This window comes from Papilio polytes, unplaced genomic scaffold (assembly GCF_000836215.1).
Source record: "Papilio polytes unplaced genomic scaffold, Ppol_1.0 DF823731.1, whole genome shotgun sequence".
NCBI lineage: Eukaryota > Metazoa > Arthropoda > Insecta > Lepidoptera > Papilionidae > Papilio > Papilio polytes.
In genome coordinates this window covers 912,904-929,430 of record NW_013525473.1, presented here as the reverse complement: position 1 = coordinate 929,430, position 16,527 = coordinate 912,904, and the positions used below count along the sequence as shown (strand labels likewise).

Genomic DNA, 16,527 nt, shown 5'->3' with positions numbered 1-16,527 from the left:
TATCGTTGTTTAAAGAAAATATATAGAAAAAAAAGAATAAGAAGGCAAGATGTAATCCAGATAGTTTTGAGTTTTTTGTATATATTTGTGTTAATAAGTTTTGAATTAAGATGTGTTAGTTTGATAAAAAGTGTTTTGTATTTTTGGCTGCCGCGCTGTCGGTAACAAGTTAAACAGGTAGCATTGTGTAAACCTGCCTCTTTGTAACCATCACAGGTTATTTAAGCTTTATGAAACCACAGCGGGTAAAAGGATTAAATAAAATATAACATTAAATGTATACTTACTAGAAGTGCCCTCGTCTTTAACGTCTTGTACGATGCGACGTACGCTCTGCGTAAACTTGCCCACTAAATTGGTGCTCGCTGCGGACAAAGAAAAATATTAATTACTACTTCAATAAACATTTTTATTAGCCTCTTTACTAACCACAGACGATAGTCCATAGACTATTGCATACAATGCTTTGGTTTATCTAGAATTTCGAATAGACTTTAGTTATCCAACCCTACTATTCATATTTGCAAAACTTATTTCCGATGTCAAACTTTCTTTATTCATATTTATTTTTAAAATACTTTTAATAATCAAATTAGGTTAAAGCTTTAAATCTGCCTGCCTTTATTTAGGATATGTAAGGATTTATTTCAAGTACGTGTAATAAATTTATTGGAATGCAAAACAGAGTGCAATATACGGATAGATCCGGTCTAACGAAGTTAGGCCGCCGCATTCCGACCTCTATACAAGCTTGTGCACTCTAATGGACAACTTGAGCCGGTACCAGCACGAATTGAGAGAGGAACGCAGAACAGCATATACACACTAAGCGTTTCAAAATCAAATCCTAATTTGAGAGTTTAGGCTTAGGTCTCGGAAGGTACATAATCGGTTACAATAGTACACATGAGAACGTGTTAATACGAGTATGATGGGCATGTTCCTAAAGCGCTTCAAAACGCTTTGTGTGTTCTTACCCTTAGTTAAAGTACAATGAACTAATACGTTAATTTGAAGACAATTTGCATCACTTTTGTAATCCCATTAGTTTACTAGTGCACTGTATGTACAGATGTAATATACGAAGTTTCCGGAGCTTTTGGTACGAAGTCAAAATAAATATTAAGAGCGGGAGCAACTATCGCACAACTGTGGTGCGATTGTCGATTGTTTCACAGCCTATTCAATAAAACATTAATAATCGAGTTGTGTGCGCGAGTTCGTATAAGCTCATAGGAATCAAAGCGCGACTAAACAGTTGTGCGATAGTTTAGTCAAAGGCGTGCTCTAATAATCATCAGACGCAACTCAATCTTAAAATGACCTATTTTTTATATGTAATAGTTTAAAAAGTCGTCCTGCAGTTAAGAATTTTCATAAAATATAGTCTTTGAACAACAGTTTGCACCACTGAATAAGGCAAGAAAAAGTTGCGAGGAAATTTAAATTGTATCAAATTTGCGAACACATTTGCTATTTCCATTTGTAAGACATTTCTTAAAATTGAAAAAGTTTATTGGACTTTTAGTTGACTGCTTTAAAGATAAGCTCTGATTTATTGAAATATGTGAGTATATATATTATTTCCTGAATATTTATGCAACAAATGTAATTCAGGATGAATACGATGAGGGTTTTCTAGCGTTACTGTACCGAGAATATCTTCTTATGATTTGAATAGATGAAATGTGAAAGTCGACATTTTTACCCGAGCTGTTTGATGTAGGTACAAAAGACGACTATAATAATATTACTTGTTTGCTCCGGGGTACAGGGATCTTAGCTGCAGGTTTCCGTTTCTTTGTTTGATTTCTAGTAATACTCAACGATGATGAACATTTATAATCATTTCTGTGATAAATTTTGTTGACCTGGATAAAATAATTTTGAGATTCTGGCTGTCTACTGTTACCCACTAGTAAACAAAAACCATTATTGAAAATTCTTTCTGAGTAAAAAGTATAACAAGGTTAATATCGAATTTATTGTTAATAAATAATTCGGAAAATTTCGCTATTAACATTCCTTGACTGAATTTTGAGTTAAAAATATCTTTAAAGTTAATTTTCGAGAAGTTACGTTAACGTTAACTTTAACCATTACAATTAATTTCGACGGGAATTCGGCAAAACATTAAAAGTAACTGTGCCCTAGCGGCTCTAATGAAAATTAATTATACCCTCCTAAACCCTTTCTTGGCTGACGATTTTATAATTAATACGAATTGGAAGTTACTTTTAGCAAAATTAAATAGTATTTGGAAAATTGATTGCAGCGAATGATCGAGAGGAAATAAACTTAACACTCAAATTATGTACTTTTAACTTTAGTGTAACTGAATACTCTCTGACCTCTAAGCTGCTTTGAAACGTTTTTTTTTTATCTGTATTCGGCTTCATAAAATTATCTACACTACATTTTTACACTTGTTTTTGTATATGTGCTAAGGTTAAGTTCCGTAACTTTTTCAAACTTTAAAGAACACTAAATCAGCATTACTTAGTCACCTCTTAAATTTATAAAACACATGAAAAATTTTTAAAAAGTAAATTTCTTCAAATAAATGTAACTCTCCATTAAGCTTAATAGAATTACTAATAAAATTCGCGCCAAGTATTAAAAATGAGAGTATCATAAAAATGTCTAATTAGTACAATAAACGCTCCTTTAAATATTTTATTTCGTAACTACAGCATTAAAACAAAATATTGCCAAGGAAATGTTAAAATAATTTAACGAAGTTCGCATTAAAATTACGGAAGAAATACATTTCGTTTATAAACACGTTGAGAAGAGTTTACGTTCATAAAACTTTCTGTTATACGAAATATTTTTAATAATTAAAAACAAATTTCTAATTCGCTTGCTAGGAAATATAGTTTTCTTCACTTTTATTAAATACAAAATAAGAGTGAACGAAAATTTTGGATGGTTCGTTTTATATCACTGAATAAGCAGTAAGATTGTCATTTATCCGACTCTTCGTAGGGTTTTCACATAAAGGTGACGATACTTTTATAGCCTTCCATAAAAATGCGGCCTACTTTTATTGGATGTGCAAAATCAGACGTTATATTCAAATATTAATGTTACACTATTTTGCAATGTTACAAAACTCATCGTGTTCAGTTTGCTTTATACAAGAATATGATTTTGTATTCCGTTTGAAAGCGGTTGCTGGAAGTGGAATTCACTTTCAGGTAACACTCTTTCCATCTCACTTGTCACAAATGCTAAACTTTGAATGGTAGCGGGAAACTTTGTAACTAAGTAAACTAAAATTGTAAAGTGAAATAAAATTGGTTTTTAATCAGATTTCGAGTTGACTTCAGAATGACTAATGAAGTATTGTTTTAGATCAGGCTAGCTTTCGCCTGCGACTCTCCGCGTAGAATTAAAAAAAAAGTTAGTAGTCTATATGTTCTTCCAGACTACCCTTTACATCTTTACCAAATTTCATTGAAATACGTTCAGCCCTTTAGGCTACAAACTCTAACAAATATCCAATAATTCATCACATCTATCCATCTAAACTTTTGCATTTGTAATATTATGTATGATTTACATATAAACAAGTAAAAATTTGGTATTAGCCACTGATCTGCATAAATGGACAGTGTTTTCTAGGATTTATTTAAACCTAGGCGATTTGTGATGTTTACGACAGGTAATTCTATATCTGTCATTGGTTAAAATTTTCACCACCGTCACCAACCACAACTGTTAACGCCATGATGGCAAAAATTAAAAAAAGGCATACAATACCACGTCACGCCTATCCATTTATAGAGGTCAGTAAGTATACGCATATCAGAGATCTTTGAAAGCAAATCTTTGTGCGTTTGAACATTTGTTAAGTCGCGTTTTATGAGTTTCATTGTGTTTTGGGGTCGGGATTAATGGTTGCAAGTTTATGATCGAGGTTTACGGTCGCGACACCAAATGTTACGCTGTAATCTTCTAGATTAAGACCTGACAAACAATAGACTAAAATGTTTATGGCTGTAGATTACATGGCAAATGGTAAATGTTTTCTTACCAATCTCCCGGTATAAATATCGAGATTCGTACCGTATCATTATCACCTCATATATTTTTGTTGATGAATAGGTTTAGTGGTATTAGCTTGTTATATTCTTTAAATGCAGTTTTTTTCTTACTTCATTTTATAACGAGTCTTACGTTATTTAATTTCTATTGATTTAACGTCAACATGATTTATAAAAAGTACCCATTACAATATTCTTTTCTACAAAATTGATTAAGTAATATATCATGTTGTTACAAAATATTATTTCTAACTAGTATTATAAATGCGAAAGTTTAGATAGACGGATTGATAGTCCGGAATAACACATAACACTTCGAATAAAGTTTTTTTTTTATTTTAGCGCGGCGTTTGGCGTCAGCTAGTAACATTACATGTTGCCCTCGTTAAAAAAATATCTTTCAACCACGATGAGTTCAAAAAAAAATTGTTTAAAATGTTTCCAATATGAGTCATAAACAATTGAGCTTTAAAGTACATTGTCATGTTTAACTTTATGATTGCGTCAACGGTGACGGACTCGTTGGTACATTGACGTCTTCTCATTGATGCTGCAAGCTGGGTAAGTCAAAATGATGTCATAGAAAAAAACCATCTACCTTTGATGAATACGATTTTTTTATTAATGACAAATTCTCACTGGGATGAAAATTACTCATTCTTAAATTATAAAATGCTAGCTTTTCCCGCGACGCCTTTCGCGTGTAAAAAAAACAAAAGTAAGTAGCCTATGTTTTCTTCCAGACTATCCTCTACATCTATACCAAAGTACGTAATCCGTTAAGCCGTTTAGACAACAAACTCTAACAAACATCCATCCATCTAAACTTTCGCATTTACAATATAATAAAATATGAAGTATGATGAAGCGTAGGTCCTAAACATATGATAGAGTGTATTTTTCTTTGTTTTTCTTACGTAAAAAATGATTCGATAAGACTTTTCCTTTATAATAATAATAAGCCTCTTTATTTCCATATTTACATAGGGTTTCAAAAACTTCATTTTGTTAGTATTGTTAGTCTATTACATTTTTTTTAATTGTTTTATTTATTTTAAATATGGATCCCGCCTTGGGTAAAGGCCTCCTCCATCTCCTTCCAGCCTTCCCTGTTTTTGCTTGGAGTCAGCCAGTCTTTCCATGTCACTTCCATTATATCATCAGACCACCGTTTTGTAGGTCTACCGACTTTCCTTTTTCCCGCCAGCCCTTTCCATCTTGTAGCTTCTAAAGTCCATCTATTATCCGTCAACCGTGATATATGGCCAGCCCATTGCCATTTTTGCCATTGACTTTTCCTTTAGCACTTCATTATTTCCCTATCGGTCGATTACTGAAACAATATTTGACTGTTTGAAGTTTTAAATGATAAGGCTTCGAGTAAACTCCAAATCCTTTTAAATTTCCGCGTATGTCAGAGTTTTAGCAGCGTTTTTTGAAAGGAAACATAGAAAAGTTATTTGACTGTTACTATTATTTGATGTTTGTGTCCTGTGTTAAATTGCTATCAAATTTATTTCAGATGATTGTCAGATAATTCTAGGCATACAGAAGTTTTATTACGCCGCGAAGCATCTTCGTAGCACGTAGCCGATAGCATTTTATATATTTTTTCTTAATTTCCAATCTACGAACTGCGACGATAAAAAACTACTGGACAACGACACATTCTATAAAAGAAGAAATTAAATGCGTGGGGAAACGAGACACTTTTAGTGATGTACGCATGTATTGCTAAATTATCAGTAGATCTATGTATTCTTATCTCAGTCTTTTTGTAGGAAAATAAGCATAACTATAGGCAAATATAAAATATTTTTTTTCAGTATACTTGTAACAGAATTTTATCAGTAGAAATCCATGCTACAGCGCGAAGTTTTAGAATACCAATAAATTAGGTATTAAAATTAATATTCACGGAATGTATGTCGGAAGGAAGTCTAATTAATTTTAATTAAATTGTAAACCAAGCGAGGGGTTATTCCCTTACTTACATACTATATAAATTATAAACAGTTATGATGAAACTCAAGGAAAATTAATAAAAAAAATCAAGTGGTGGTTAAACACTGTTTTCATAGAATTCAATTTAAGATCTGTTTGTAATAATTTTTTATAGGTACTGTAGCAACGTTTATTTGTATTTAACAAATGTTATAAACATTGTAATAATTTTCAGGCGTGAAGTGGAAACAATTCTGCGTTTCGTCTGATGAGTATGGTGTCGGAGGCCTAATTTTAGTCCCTTTCATTTCCACCCTTTATTTAAGAGAAAAGGATGGGAAGGAAAAGCGGATTTGACGGTGGAGGAGACGCATAGGAAGGTAAAAAGTCCTCCTTATGTGCGTCTCCTCTTCCGTCAATTAAGGGTAGGCCACGCATCTGCAGTTGCAGATGTTTATGGGCAGCGGTCGCTTTCCATTTCGGTGGATTCAGGTGGCCGCTTGCTCGTTTGTCACCTATTACTATAAAAAAAATACTAATGACAGAAGATTTAAAATATGCGAATGAAAAGTAAGACACAAATAACAATCTTAACTGGAAAACAATTGTGTAGTTTTCCTAGTTCTTGCTTCAAAAAATCTATTAACAATGAGGCGTTACAATCGTTAATATCTGATTCATTGAGAGCAAATCATATTTGACTCATGCAGCACATGTAAATTAACAGATAATTTTGTTGCTAATGTGACTCAATGGAACTTCCAATATCAGACAGCAGGGTATGATGATGGATCCCAATTTAGATAATATTGCATTGCAATTTGATGCACAGTACTGTGTTTAAATGCACAAATGTGTGTCACCAGTAGCAGGATGTAGAGGACGACTGCTGCCCACTTAGCCTAAAATAATGTAAAATAGATACAAAAATTACGACATAATACTTGACAGACAAAATGTGATACTACAATACACCTAATACATGTATTTAAGTGTACCATAGTCATTTCTATCGTGTAGATTGAAGCGAGTTCTCCGCGTCGACTGAAATACAAGCTTTATTTCCAAATTGTTTTACTTTCGATTCTTTCGTATGAATTTAAAAATTAACAACTTAAAAATTGTATTATCGAGTTTCAATTTTTTTTTTGTAATTAAAGGTAGTTTTCGACTATATTCATTTTAAAAATAAATATTTGTATTACAATGTAATATATCAATAAGCAGTGTTGAATAAAATCACGCTTGTGGTGTTCAGGTATATAAAGGCAATAACCAAAGAAATTATTTGCTTTTGATCCATACTCCAGTCACTAGAAACGTGCTCTACATTTTTGTCTTTATATTGAAGAATGGGACATGTCTTTGTCTTCAAATGTTAGATCCTTCGCCGCTGTTAGAAATTCTTGGCATTCACTGCTACATTTTACTTGTGAAAAATGCTTTTGTTTGAATGACGAAAGATAGAGACTATCTCTTAAAGATTTACGAAAAAAAAATGTTACACTATTTTTCTTCCAAACAGAAATGAATTTAAAAAAAAAGATTTAGTTTACTCATGGCATAATTTAGTTAATTTGTTTAAGTTCTATGTAAGTTAGAATTCAAGTTAATAATAAGTGCCTTACTTTTTGCCTTGTCTAATATTTACTTTGATAATGACGGGGCACTTAGTAGTTTTAAAAGCCTTTTGATTAAAAAAAATGTATCAACATTGAAAACTTGGGAGTCATCTTGTTATATTTAAAGTTTTTGTTATTGGTTACTACATTGCCGGTCAACAGCATGCTTTATAAAAGAACATCTATTAGTTATTATACTCTAAATTATATTTGTTCCTTGTTATTCCAGACAAGTATGTAATTTTAACTGATTTGTACTATTATTTTTCCGTACTATTATCAAAGCTGAAATTTACAGACAGACACAGGGTAAACGGCAATACAGACTAGTGCTTATTTCCTAGAAGATTACATCTTACGTATATAATTTACGGTGTTATCTATGACTAGCTGTTACTCGCGACTTATCCCGCGTGAAATTAAAAATTATTAAAAAATGCAGCTTACTTTACTTACTGATGATGCGTTTTAATGGTGATATATTTTTGAAGTCGGTTCAGTAGTTTTTGAGTTATTTCAATATATACAAAAATACAAATCATTCCTCTTTGTAATATTAGTATAGATATGATTTACAATGCAATAATACTATAATTATACATTTAGTTTTGCGACACCGATTAATTTATAATTAAGATGACAAATGCATTTGCTATAAACAAATGAACACATTGACGAATGACTAAGAACATTTGTTTTAATTTAATGATACGGTATTGCAAACTTATGTTTCAATTGATAACAATGTAATACTGGGTTATTCGTATTCGACGTTAGGAGGTGATAGGAGGTGAAATGGGATAATTTATACCCCAATTTACATTTTACAAAAGCTACCATTTTTGGGTTTCCATGATTTTTAGATTTTATTCAAAATAAGTCTAAAATGCAACTTATAAAAATTTGTTTTAAATAACTATGAATTTAAACTTATTTTTTTCTTTAGATGTATGAAAACCATTTAATAATAATTATTTAGCAATATAAATCAATGATCTGTCCAAATTAAAAATGCGAGCCAAAAAACACACAGGCACTTGGCTGGCAGATTCTATTAAAAAATCTAAACATGTCGAAATATAGTGGAGTAATATGGTTCTTCTGCTAAAAAACTTTTAAATTTTAATAGATAAATAGATGTTTTTATATTGTATAATTGAAATGTGGGTGTTTAATGTATGTAAATAAACAAATCTTTTCATTATAAAACACTATACTATACTGAATACAATCGTACAAAATCCAATCGTACTGTGTTGCACAATTCTTACCTTCGATAACATACATAAATTACATTGCGACGTACAGGTCATTACATTTACAATGAAACTGCGACATCAGAAGCTCATATGTCAGATATTACATGCAAATGTGTCACGAATTGACGAATTACTGTACGAATTAACCTTCAGGTCTACAATGTGGTATTTATTAATACGAATGAAAATGTACTGACTATTGTGCAAAATATTAAGCAGATGTTGGTTAGTTGTGAAATTGTCTAGTTGTAGTCTTTACAAATAACTATAACTTTTTACAAATTACTTCCTAAATATAAACGATTTTAGGCATATTGAAAGATCACCAGATATTTAAGAGAACAATTGTTTGTTTTTACTTCAATTTTTTTCAAACCCACTATTAGATAGAAATGATCGCTTTGAAGAGTCGATAGCTATAAGATTTAAAAAATCTACTAATAGTTTTACAAAGTTATTGAAAAGATTATTTAAAGCACATGATAAAATTATCATTTCTATTGAAATCACAATTTCCTTTCATAGGATGTAAAAGGCTTTTTCATATTATCCGTAATATGAATCATCTTCTAGTCGCATCAATTTTCCTGGTAACGATAAATTATATACCGTTAGACAAAAAACGCGAACGTAGATTTAATAACGTCCTTTTGGCGGTTTCATCTGAAACGTTACGGTTGCGGAATTGTCACGTATTTGATTCGTTTTGGGAAAAAATACATTTTCATATATTTTTTCATTTCATGCTGACTTAATCTCTTTTCACGGATATCGTATAAGGTGTAAACATATTTTGCACACATGTTTAAAGAGACACGTGTGGAACAGAAATCCAGATTTTTATCTTACTACTTACTAATTTAACTAATATTATAAATGCAAAAGTTTTGATGGATGGATGTTTGTTAGAGTTTGCAGCCTAAACGGCTGAACGGATCTCGATGAAATTTGTCATAGACGTAGAGGTTAGTCTGGAAGAACACATAGGCTACTCACTTTTGTTTTTTTAATTCCACGCGGATGGAGTCGTGGGCGAAAGCTATTATTTTCATAGAGATAAGTATTGTAGTGTGTTACTCTACTTTAAAGGTACGATTAGGCTTGACGGCTACGACATTTAGCTCTCTGTACTGCTTTACATATACATATACGCTATGCTAATCGGGTCAAAATGTCGCAATCAGAGAAATTCGTGTTCATACAGAATTTTGAAATACACCGAATGTACCGTGTATAGTGTAGTGTAAACCTACCTTAAGTTTCGATTACAGTCAGACTTGTATACACTATCGTAATACTCTTAATTTTTTGCGTCAATACATGTCACAGTACTTAGCAACAGTAACACGTTTTGTTAATTACCTTTATAGACTTAATTGTTCCGTTTACACAGTTGTAATCAAAATTTTTAATTAAATTTGTACAAGTACAAGGCAACCTCGAGACCCACAATCCTAATTTTATTTTAAAGGTAGAATAGGTGTTTGTCGTTCGCAGTCGACATGCAAATTCATGCAAATCTCAATCCTAATTTTCAGGACTTGTTTGTACAGTTTGAATTCGATTATCTAAATAAGCCACGGAACCAATTTTTGGAGGTAATTCAAGTTAATTTTACTACCTATCTTTGGACCCCCTAGCTTTTTTAACTTATTTCGATATTACTGGTTTATATATTTGCGAACACAGTAGTGCAATCATTCTATTAAAAAAATATTAAAATCGTTTTCAAAGTTATCACTGTGAATGGGATAAGAGAGGAATTAAAAAAAAAATATTTGACAATATAACGTTGGGCAATGTCACGAAGTTTAACAAGCAATCCCGAGCGTCTCCTACAATGTAATATACAAAGCTTTGCCATATTTCTTTATAAAGGCGTCGTTCAGCGACGTTACAAGACCTCTTGTCAGCTTTCACTGTTTAGAATAATTTATCTTTCTCAGAATGTCTGCAAATACGACACACTATCTAACGTTAAATAATCTAAATAAACAATTAAATTCAACGTTCATTCTAATCTTTATGAAATAAATGTGATCACTAATTCAAACAATTGTTTCAAATATTGAAATGGGAACAATACAGCTGGAAGGCGTCAAGTATAATAGTCAAGATAATGTTAAAACGGTTATGCATATTTTCTGTACACAAAAAAAAACTCTATTTAAAAAAATGGAAAGAAATAGACTAAAATAGGGTTTAAAAGTGCGAGCACACCTTTGACTGAACTTTCGTACAACTTTTTAGTCGCGCTTTGACTCCTATAAGCTTGTATGGTTTTCCGCGAATTTATCGATTTTTAGTTGTGCAACTAAACAGTTGAATTGACTGCGAAACAATTGACTATCTCAGAACATTGGTCCGATAGTTTAATCAAAGGTGCGCCTGCAGTAATATAAATTATTTTTCTTTAGAAATTTAGGCTAAGAATGCGACCAAAACATTTCAATTCATAAAATTTACCTGTAAATTTTAAACTCAAAGGCTGGGAGATAAAGATTTATATTTTAAGCTACATTTGGAGTTACACTCTTGTTTGTTGTCACTCTGATAGATTCCAAGCTCTCTGCATTTAATGGCTTTCTCTTGTTATCTCCGGGTCATCAATCTGACCGATTGGCTGATAAGTCTTCTGAGTACACTTACTAGCAATAGTATATTTTCAAATATTAAATTTAAAATAGAATAGGATATGTTATACTAGATTGCACTATTAATAGACCGAAACCAATGCAATTGAGTTTTCTAGGAAATGGAATTACCCCATGTAACACTTTCTAGGTATAGTCAGCTACATAAAATGTGGTTAGTTTGTTCTGATAAAGTTCTGAAAACCATAGAATAAGATAAGTTTTTATTATCGTATATTAACAATATCCGTGTCCAGATGACGGCATTATTTGAATAGTCGTGACGTGCTTGCAGGAAAACGTAAGCATTTTAAAATATTTAGACGTCGCATTAAGCCGCGATTAACATTTTCTGTTTATCGTTTAATCCACTTTATAAAAAGCGGAATAGCACCTTCTACATGTGAATGGCAATGACGTAATGTTTAGTTTTATCGAAATAAAAGTTAGTCTTTAAATAAAACTTAGTATGAGTATTTGTAAATTATTTATAACAACCTATTAGATAAAAATATGTTTTTCGTTTTGTATTTGTTTTTTTCTTCTAATAAAATAGGCACAGAAAAAATCATGGACACAAAAAGGCTCCAATAAAAACTGCAATATGTCATTTGTCTCGTTGATTTGACTTGCGAAGACAATTGAAGGCTAGTTTACCATATGCTAGTAATATAAGTCGAGTACCAATTAATTTAGAAGTTAAAATATTCTCTTCTACACGAAAATCTTTCGCATTACTATAGTAGTATAGTACACAAAAAGTGTTTTTTGCTATATCATGGTCAATTTAGCTATATCATAGCTTATACTTCTTATTAAATTCGCCTGAAATGAGAGGTTGATATTTTTTAGCAGTTTGATGAAGCGTGGTAAGAGGCGCTACTCTCCTAATAATTCAATAAAATGAGTCGACTAAACTAAATGATTTGACAATCTAATAAACTAAATTTTAATAATTCAGATACATTTATATCTAAGTTGCTTCGCCTTTAGCTAAATAGCATTATAAAGAGCTCAGAGTGATCAAAATCTTTAAGCAGTTCTATTATGACAATCGGAACATACAAAAGTATACGTATATGTAGTGGAACATGAATGTACAATCGCGGAAATCCGCGGTGTTCCACTTTAGAAAAAACGTTTCTTGCAAATATCTAATTAGATATGAGCAGTGAGTGCAAACGAAGATATAGTAATAAATAGAAACTACCCGTGTATAATTAACCGACTTTTTTTCGTAGACACATTTATAAGCTGCGTCGTTTCAAAATGTTCAAGCGATTGTAGCTTTTTAGATGATACACCTCCAATTTTCCCAACTGTACTTGTGTGATGTCATGGTCGAATCGAAAACATGTATGGCTAAATAAAAAATACAATACATGTGGCATCATGAATTTGAATTATCGAGTTACTATAATTATAAATCGAGGAACACCGACATCGAATTCCGAGTTGTTTCGCACATCAATGTTATCAGAGATCTTCTTAGAAGCTTGTGTGGTATGCTATTGTGCGCCTTGATATACAACATAAATAAAAGAACGCGCACATTATATTCACACATTTGACTACGAATAAATACATAACTTTGTAGATAATAAGTTAACATATTTTGTTACCCGAATGGTCTCAAGTTTCTGTTCAAACTAGTTGAATTTTGTGTGTCCACTAAAAAAAATTATATTGTATTGAACATTTTAAGTTTACATAGCCGAAATACGTAAGAAAGTTATCGTAAAATAGTTCCTTATGACTAATTCTTATTAATTTCATGCGTTTTATATTTCGAAGAAGAAAACTTGTTAGACAACATTTCTCTTATGGTTACAAGAACAATATTTATAACCTAAAATAATAATTAAATAAGTCGCAGCGTTAATGCTAAGCCGCTAATGAGATTTCGGTAGCTCGAGAGCTAACGATGTATAATTTAATTAGTAAATTACGCTGAACGCAATAACAGTTAATTAAATACTATCACGAATGTAGAATATTTTAATTTTACGTTTACATTCGGTACCAGTATTCGATGGATAAAGGTTACTGATAAAAGGCTGATAAATTATTCCTAGAATAAATATTCCAAGTCCAATCCAAGTAATGTAGGAAACAATTGAACATCGCCTAGGTCAAATGAGACATCCGAAACGTCCGACTCCGTAATCCTTACAAATAATTTTATCTAACGACAAAATTGTCAAATGCACAAAGTAGCACGTATAAACAGAGACCACCCAAGCATATCGATTTGTTTAGTGTAGAAACATAACTCAATTAATTGTTTTATTATTAAGAAAGACGTAAGCGTAATAAATCATATTTTCCACGGCAGTGGCTTTGACAGTTCCATCACCAGCTCGCAATCAATTCCTGGAAAAGCAATTACCGGCCGCAGCTCGAATTAGACGTATTTCTTTCTCTGATAGGCTGTCAAGCTGTTCTGTTATATTTCATTTATTTCATTAAAAGAATTTGGAGGATAAAAACTCAATTTATGTATAATAAATAAGCTTTTTAAGGTAAGCGTTCTCAAATTTATTGTTAACTTATTTGTAATTAACAATAGGCGTTGTTACATTGTCTTTTAGAATTGATAGTCATTAAGTTTTACTTTCAGTCCTACCAAATTGTAAATTGTCTGGTAACAATCAAACGTGTAAAATTTGTGATGGAAATATCGGATTTTGTTACTTTATCTGACAGTGACGTCATTTTAAAGCTACCTGAGCCTCTATCAGCCAGAGATGGGGCAGACCTTTAAAATCCAATCTTACGAGGTTATTTCCAAAAAAACTAGAATAGTGGAGGGGCGTTAAATTCGACTAACTGTTTTCGCGGAACTTTCTGCCCCGTACAGCCGCGTTGTGGAACTGTCTGTCCTCGGCGGTATTTCCAAACCAATACGACTTAGGGTCCTTCAAGAAGCGAGCCTACAATTTCCTTAAAGGCCGGCAACGCATCAGTAGTTCCTCTGGTGTTGCGAATGTCCATGGGCGTCGTTGACCACCTTTGTGTTACAACCGCTCGTTTGCCCCCTTCTCATATAAAAAAAACGGCTAGGTTAAAAGCATTAAGTGTTCATTTATCTCCTATAGAATATAATGAAATAGGTAAACCAATATGTGAAAAATACCTACTGGCATCCTTTTGAAATGTTAACGAGATTAAAATTAATTATTCGCGGTGCGTTATCGACGAATAAAACGCGGAATTTTCAATTCAACCTCCATTCGCCGCAGTACGCTACATTTATACAAATTATATTATTATCTCAATAATCAAATACCGCAATTGATTATTTTGGTTTTATTAAAAACGAGCTGTTGCCCACGACTTCGTCCGCGTGGTATTAGAAAACATACCAACTATATAAATTACAAAAAGCTACGTATCCCTCGGGAACCGGACATTTCTCGGGGATGAAGCTTATCCCATGTGTACTTCAGACTTTGTTTTATATCTGTGCCAAATTTCAATCAGATATGTTGAACCGTTGCAAAGTGATCGAGTAAACATTAAAAAACTAAATTAATGAATCCCACGGGAACCGTAACTATTCCCGGGATAAAAAGTAGCCTATGTGTTCTTCCAGACAATGTTCTAAACCTGTGCCAAATTTCATGGAGATCCGTTCAGCCGTTTAGGCTACAAACGCTAACAAACATCCATCCATCCATCCATCTAAACTTTTGCATTTATAATATTAGTAAGATAGCATTAACTAGTAAAAAACATAATTATGAAGATAGTTTAAGTTATCTCAATTCTCTTGTTTTTTTATTAAAACTGCAATTCAAGAATAACAATATTTGTCTCGAAATAAACATGGAATTAATTTTATGATGTTTAAAAATATTCGGCAAAAGAAGCGAGCTTATCACTGACCTACATGCACGTAATTTACCGAATGGATTTCATTTTTTTTGAATAATAACGCAAACCGACGATTCCTGGCAGTGCTACCTTTACCTACGAGTATACGATATGTAAAAAAATATTACTAGTTACGTATTTAACTTGTATAATGTTAAAAGCTTACCTTATTTACTAAAGTATCACAGCCTTACAAATGAACGCAGTATAAGGTTAAATTTAGGAATAAACAGACTATAAGCAAAATTCATAGTAATAATTGCTTCTTCTTCTTTGTCGCTTGAGTCTTACAGACTCGTCGTGGTTATCACGTATCAGATATCAGTGACCCGCTTCACAAGCCGCCGCCACTCCTCCCTGTACGCTGCTTTTGTCGCACATTGATGCAAGGGTACGTACAGGGTAAGGTGGAGGGCACCAGACCTGGGGGAAGATCACCTATAAGATGGACTGACCAGATAAGAACAGTTATGGACGTACCCTTTCATATTTGCTTATACTCAGTCCAAGCACACTGAAAATTACAAACAGCTGATTTAGTTGGCCGCTTAATCACTATGAACATGTATGGTGGTGCATTCAATACATTGATTTTGTTTAAATGGTTTTTGCCAACTCGACCCGATAAAACTATCGGCCAAAGTCTATAGTCTGAGACTATTAATGTTTATGTAGGCTTTACTAACGTCAAGAAGATTATAGTTAATTTCTAATTAAAATTAATATCATCTCATTTGAAAATGTTTCCACAAAATAGAGAAGTTAAATATAAAATGCCTTAAGGCTATGCTACTAATAGTTCTAAGAATATTATGCGAATAGGTTTCTCTCGTAATATCGGATCGGATAGCTTTCAACAGAATAGACGCAATTCAAGCAATATGAACGATAAATATGAAAAATATGCTGCTTGGGAATGTAATAAAAAATACATATATGAAGACATTCCCACAGTTGTACGTATTCACTTCGATAGTTTTATTCTGGTTTTATTGATGTCTATCCAACAATAAATTTAAAAAAAATTGTCGTCATACTAATATTATATCATAAATGCGAAACTTAGGATGTATGGATTAATGTTTGTTTGAGTTTGTAGCTTAAACGGCTGAATGGATGTCCACGAAATTTGGTAAAGATGTAG

At 32.2% G+C, this 16,527-nt stretch overlaps 1 protein-coding gene across 1 annotated transcript in view; it reads right to left on the bottom strand.

The window, feature by feature from the left end:
* Positions 1–16,527, bottom strand: part of LOC106103628 — a 118,370-nt gene that overhangs the window by 19,403 nt on the left and 82,440 nt on the right. Inside the window, exon 2 of the mRNA XM_013283413.1 lies at positions 288–365. Coding sequence (XP_013138867.1) covers positions 288–365 — 78 coding nt within the window. The remainder of the gene's footprint in view (positions 1–287; positions 366–16,527) is intronic.